This window comes from Dipodomys spectabilis, unplaced genomic scaffold (genome assembly GCF_019054845.1).
Source record: "Dipodomys spectabilis isolate Male_0828 unplaced genomic scaffold, ASM1905484v1 ptg000043l, whole genome shotgun sequence".
NCBI classification, from domain to species: domain Eukaryota; kingdom Metazoa; phylum Chordata; class Mammalia; order Rodentia; family Heteromyidae; genus Dipodomys; species Dipodomys spectabilis.
In genome coordinates, this window is record NW_024870720.1 from 26,184,899 (window position 1) to 26,191,849 (window position 6,951).

General features: G+C 34.2%; 1 protein-coding gene across 1 annotated transcript; it reads left to right on the forward strand.

Annotated features, from left to right (window-relative positions):
- Nucleotides 1-3,720: 3,720 nt before the first annotated feature.
- Csn3 (casein kappa) lies at nt 3,721-6,723 on the forward strand. The gene is made up of 3 exons (XM_042678381.1): nt 3,721-3,777; nt 4,172-4,201; nt 6,244-6,723. The coding sequence occupies exons 1-3, from the start codon at nt 3,721-3,723 to the stop codon at nt 6,721-6,723; spliced, it is 567 nt and encodes a 188-aa protein (XP_042534315.1).
- The last annotated feature ends 228 nt before the right edge of the window (nt 6,724-6,951 follow it).

The following is a 6,951-nucleotide window of genomic DNA, read 5'->3' on the forward strand; positions in this document are numbered from 1 at the left end:
CATATTGATGGTTTTATGACTTATACTCTGTTAGAATGCACTTTCTTTGTAAAACAATTATCCTCAGTTCATTAACTTAAGTTTGTATACCTGACATGGCCCACTTATATTGCTAAAATATAAAAACCTTAAAAATGTTTGACATAAGAGGTTAATTAATCCATTAGTATGAATATGAAATCAATGCTTTCATACCAAACAAATTATATACTATAGCTCAAAACTTCAAACATAAATGATATGCCACCTACTACATATTAGTTAAAAGGCTTCCCATCCGGATTTATCTTGTAAATTAGTAGTACACATGTTATTAGTGATCAGTTTATTTTTTATTTTTGTTCTCATTTTTTATTGTCAAGGTGTTGTACAGAGGGGCTTCAGTCACATAACTAATGAGTACATTTCTTGTCATCCTTGTTACCCCTTCCCTCAATTTTCTTCTACTTTCCTTCCCCTCAACTCCCCCCTCCAAGTTGTACAGACCATTTCCAACATATTTTCTTGTGAATGTCGTGGTTGCATTGATTCCCCCCTTGTCCTTTGTCTCACCATTCTGTTGTTCCCCTTCCCTTCCTTACTTCAAATAAATGTATATACAATCCCAGGGTACCAAAATCAAATACATACACCAGAGAATATACCATAGGTAGAAGAACATACAAAAGAAACAAGAAATCACATAGTACATTAAACACAACAACAAAGAAAAACTTCTTGTGTCCATGTCTTGGAGTTCATTTCACTTAACATCATCTTATATGGTGATATATGCATAGCTATTGAGCTATTCTGCTCATCTGCTAACATTATCCGAGACGTATACTAATTATTGCAAATAAGGGAAAACATGGGACCTATTATTTCTTTAAATCTTTATACTCAATACAGAGTGTAACATGTGCAAAGGCCTAGGTTTGATTCCCAGCACTGCAAAATGAATGAGTAAATGAATAAATGTAATTTTAGAAGGAAAACAATAGCACAATCTATACTAGACACAGAGTACTTGAGGCTGGGAAAGATAAGTGGGGGAAATGGTATAAGGAGTGACATTGACCAAAATGCATTGTACTTCGTGAATAAATATCTTGAAATGAAACCCTTTTATACATCTATCTAAAGATACTTTAATAAGAGAACAAAATAAAACAAACATATAAATAAATATTTTAAATTTCAAAGTGTTGTGGTTTTTTTAATTCAATTAGGTAAGATTAGTGGGTTAAAACAATTTTTAAGATTCTGTAATGTCATAAAGCACAAAAGATTCATTCTTTCAGAAGATATGAATAGTCTTCTTTCAAGCTTTTGGACTGGCATCTCTATTTCCCCCTCCACATTTCATTGACCAAGATTGACCCAAAGATGACCCCATTATCGACAGATCTTTTCCTTTTGTCACATCATCTTATTGGGTAAAAAGTTGGAGGGTAATAGAACGTGACTCAAGGTACTGAGTATAATTAGATTCAGTTATTTATGTTGGGTCTTCTCTACAATTAAGAGGCCAAACAAGACCTACTGCCACGTAAGACACGCCGGGCACAAGGAAAGGTAATGATTTTGACTGCCCAGAGTGAGCCCTACCACAGAGGTTAGCTGGGATGGCATCAAAATTATCTATTTTTGGAGTAACATTGTCTTTCTTCTAGTCATTACTGCTGTTAAATGTGTTTGAGCATCAGTATAATATTGATTTCTACTAAACTTTAGTTAGTGAGTGGTGTTTTGATCCAATTTATTTTAAGCTTAACTGTGGGTTAAGTTCAAGGTTTGATACGGTAAATTAAGCATCATAAATTCTAAATAAGAAGGTATTTAAGACAATTAGCCTATTCCTTCAGATTCCTAATCAAGATTGATCCATTAATTGCCTTCAAATTTTATTTCTGAACTAAAAAAATCATAATTTTGTTACAGTACAAATGTTGTGAAGCATACTTTTACTATATGCAAGACAGCTAAATCATTCACTAGCATCACAAAATGTCTTCTTACCAAATGATGAATATAAATGCAAGTATTTGATGGTTGAAGTAGCTGGTGAATAAATTATGGTTTTAGTAATGATTTCTGTCTCTGGTAAAAAGGAAAAAAATACTTTTCTGTGTATGCATGCATCGTATTAAATTAAGATTCTGTAAATTATCATAGAACTATTATTTTGTATTCAATGATTCTCTCTGTACTGGGGTTTAAACTCAAGGCCTCATATTTGTTAGGCTGGCATACTGCCTCTTGAGCCATGCCCCTAGCCATTTTTGCTTCAGTTTTTGTTCGGGAGGGGCTCTGAATTTTCTCCTTTCTTTATTTTCTTATACAACTTTTCAACAAAATTGCCCATGGATGCTTTTTCTTTACTTGGAAAGTTTCTCTCCCTTTTAAACTCTGCAGAGGCAAGTCTTACCTTCATAGACTTTGTTAATTCTCTTAATTAATAGAAACTTCCCATTGGTAGAAAACTGATTTTATTGCATTTCCTACTTTCTTTCTCCTTTCACTGATTTTTGTATGTCCCAACACTAATCACTGAAGTTAATGCTGATTGTTGGCAAGACCTTTGTCAGATTTACCTAGATAATTTCAATATTTGGACTAAAATGTCATTCACAGCAGATTCATGGTATAGATTAAATAGATACACTGTAGTCATAGAGCTCACCTATGACCCAGCAATCCCACTTTTGGGCATTTACCCAAATGATCACAAACAAAGCCATACTAAAGCTTCCAGCACAACTATGTTTATCACAGCATTATTCACCATAGCTAAGATGCCCCTCAGTAGATGAATGGAAATGTGATACACACAAACACCCCCACACACACACACACACACAATGGAATTCTATGCCTCCATCAGAAAGAATGACATTGCCCCATTTGTTAGGAAATGGAAAGACTTGGAAAAAATTATATTAAGTGAAGTAAGCCAAACCCAAAGAAACATAGGTTCCATAGTTTCCCTTATTTGCAATAACTGGTATATGTCTAGGACAAGCAGAAGAGGTCAAAAGCTATGTACATATGACCATATAACCTGATGCTAAGCAAAATGAACCCCAAGATAGTGATACAAGAGATTTTATCTTTCTTGTTGTTCTTTTTAATGTACTTATAATCTACTATGTGATTTTTTTTGTTTCTTTTGTATGTTCTTCCCCCATAGTATAACCCCTGTTTTCATTGTGTTTGATTCGGTATACACACACACACACACACACACACACACACACACACACACACACACACACATTTTTCCAATTTGGGGAGGGGAATGGAAATAACAAAATGCTGAAATAAGGATACAGATTGACCCACTATAACAACAAGACGTACAAGACACTATGTTGAAAATGAACTTTACAACTTTGTGGTGGGAGTGGGGAGAGGGGTTAAGGGAGGAGTTGGGCAGGTGGGGAGGATAGGGATGGAAGGGGAAAAGCAAAGGAAGGGATTACAAATGCTCAATTGGTAATGGACTCCTTACCTTGCTCATGTAACCGTAACTCCTCTGTAAGTATCTTTACAATAAAAATATATTTTTAAAAATTATTTTCTATAACTTTCATATTTCTAATAATTTGATAACATAGATTACCTACATTGGCTAACATTCCTGTAAATGTGACTTTTTCTTAAATCAGAGCAAATATTATTGCTAACTAACTCTTAAATTGTTGCTAATCATAATTTTTAAATTTATTTTTAGGTGCAATGATGAAGAGTTTTCTTCTAGCTGTGAATATTTTGGCATTAACTTTGCCTTTTTTGGTGAGTTAATTTCATATAATTAGCAGTTAGATTTTAAAATAATATAATTAAGAGCTCTAATTACACAAATTTCTAAGTAGTTTGTACTTATTCTATTATAACCTCAATGTTTTGTCTGGATATCCACCAAGTTACCATATATAACTAAGGAATCTCACCTCATCATTACAGACTTTCAATTCCTATTCCATAAAAAAAATACATTCTATAGGAAATACTAGCATAGTTTAGATTATAAAATGTTCTAAAAATAATTTCTGGTGAATAAGTACAGTATCTGAAATTCTTTTAATTGAATTTCTAACTCCAGTCTTTTTGAGTGCTCAATCTTTTTAAAAGACCTTAAAGACTTTAGTTCTCAGTTTTCATCATGCCTTTTTCTGTACCTCCCCAGGCTGCTCAAGTTCAACACCAGGAACCAGCAGTAAGTTTTTGCTATTTATCTCTGCCTAACTGCAAAACATAATAGTCTACAAACCTCAATGATATTTACATGCCTCCTATCTAATAACTAAATATTTCATTTTAACAACTACTTTCAAAGACCTTCTCATTACATTTCTATGTAACAGTTCTGTTTATATTGATAGTATGAGTTATATTCTTTCCCATTATGCCAACTAGCTGATTTCTTCTCAGGGATTCATATACATAACTGCCTTGAAGACTAGCGGATGCTATCTTGAATTGCATGCTCTAGTATAGGTAGATTACAAGAAGGTTCTGTTCCTTTTATGACCTGTAGTTCAACCATACAGCTCTAGCTCTGAGCTAAAGAAGCTCAAGGATAACTCCCAGACCCTGAGTTCAAACCCTAGTACTAGTGTGCGCACACACACATACACACAAAATTGAATACAATATAACTGATATCTTTAAAGGTATTTTGAAGCCAAACCAGAAAAATAAAATAAATAAGATTTAAATTTTGTTAGGACTTTTTTTCACTGTTTAATCTCATTGTTTCATTTTCTGTAACTCCCCAGGCTTCAAAAGTTCAATATCAAGAACAAGTAGAAGTAAGTTTACTTTAATTATTTCTGTTAGAAATATGAAACCTAAAGATAATATTCTGCAAAATAAAATTCTGCTTATTAAAATGCATTCTATATCAAACTAAATAAATATCTCCACAAAATAATCTAATAACCTTTTAAGTATTTTAACCGCGGATAATATGGAGCAAACTTGATGTTGACCTGCAGATCTGTTTCATCACGTTCATTGTGTCATACAGTTCTCATGTATGCCTAACAATTAGAACACTATCTCAACACTATCTTCAACAGTTGTTGAAGGAAAATGAAAACATAAGTAAGGAATAATATCTCTCTTATCCATATATTACTTGTACGAGAGGATTTCTCTGTGACATTGTCACACTTGCTTACAATGTAACTTAATTTAACTCACTCCTACCTCACTCTACCTCATCCTCTCTTCTCAAATCAATTTCAGTGGGTTTCACTGTTCTATTTGCATACATGAATTAGACTATGTTCACCCTCATTCATCCTTTCCATTGGCCCTCTCTCCTCACACTGGTACCATCCCCACAACCTGTTTTACGTTCATGCCATTATTTAGTACCTACTAATTGGACAAAAGGGTTTTATCGTGATATTTTATAAACGTATATGTTATATTTTAATGACATGAACTCCTTCTGTTGCTCCCAATTTTCCCCCTAACCTCAGTATTACTTTATACATCTTGATTGAGCAAAACCTCTCCTTTAATAGTTCTCATATGCCTGTATTTCTTTTTCCCTTTTGTTTACAACATATGTTCAAATGAATTCATTTGACTATGTTTGTATAAGAAAAAGTCTGCAGCATAACGTTGTTGATTCGTTTCTATTGATAGGAGGTCTATCAATAGGGTTTGAGGGGTTCTTTTGTTGTTGCTGTTTTCTGTCAGTTGTGGGGCTTGAACTCTGGGCCTGGGTGCAGTCTCTTGGCTCTTCAGCTCAAGGCAAATACTCTACTACTTAAGCCACAGCACCACTTACGGTTTTCTGGTGTTTAATTGGATATGAGTGTCATGGACTTTCTTGCCCGGGCTAACTTTGAACCACAGTTTCTGCCTCCTGAGTAGCTCGGATTTCAGGTGTGAACCAGGCACCCAGCTCAATAGGATTTCTTAAAGAAAAAAACCCAAAGTTTAGGTTCTAATATCTTAATCTTTTCCATAATAAGATTAGCAAAAATAAAATTTCTCAGGCTCATCTATAGGTGTATAAAATCTGGGAGCAATTACAAAGATGTTGTGATTAGATATCCGTATCTGCCTGCCTGTGCATGTTGTGTGGGCTTCAGTACATGTCAAAGTTCCTTATGAAAGTTTTCTAGGTATTGTACCTACAATGGCCAACATTTACTTAACACTAAGTCGTTTCATGCTAATTTAAGATGTCTATACATTTTTATTATAATAGTGCTTTCTATATCATTTACTCTTTTATAGTGCCATAAGAATGATGGAAGACTGTTTGAACAGAAGAAAGTCTTATATATCCCTATGCATTATGTGCTAAGAAACAATCCCCTGCTTCAGCCTAATTTCTACCAACGTATCGTACCAATTAACAGCCCATACATGCCTTTTCCATATTATGCAGTTAACAACCTGCCTTACACATATTACACAAAACAACTTCTACTTGGGCCACATGTCCCAATCGCCAGATGGCAAGCTCTGCCAAACATCTTTCAGCCTACAACAGAACACCAAACATTCCAACATGCATCATTCATGGCCACTCCCCCACAAAAAAATCAGGATGAAAACACTGTCCTTCCTATTGATAATACTGCTACTGTTGAGCCTACACCAGTTTCGGCTACTGAGGTCGCAGCACATATTGTAGAGATTCCGCAAGCTTCCTCAGAGTTGGACAACACTCCTGAGACTACTGTGGTCCCAGTTACTCCAACTGCAGCATAAAAATCTAAAGGAAACATCAAAGAAGACAATACAGGTAAATGAGCAAACAATAAAAATGTAAAATTCAGAACTCTGTCTGAACTTTTGTAATTTTGGTTGCTGTTTTAAAAACTGATCAAGTTGTAAATTATAGCAATAAAGTAAAATCAACAAATACTAGAATTTATTTATATCCAATTCTTTAGGTCTTCCCTAAATAATGAGACATTTTCATAATTACTTGAAATA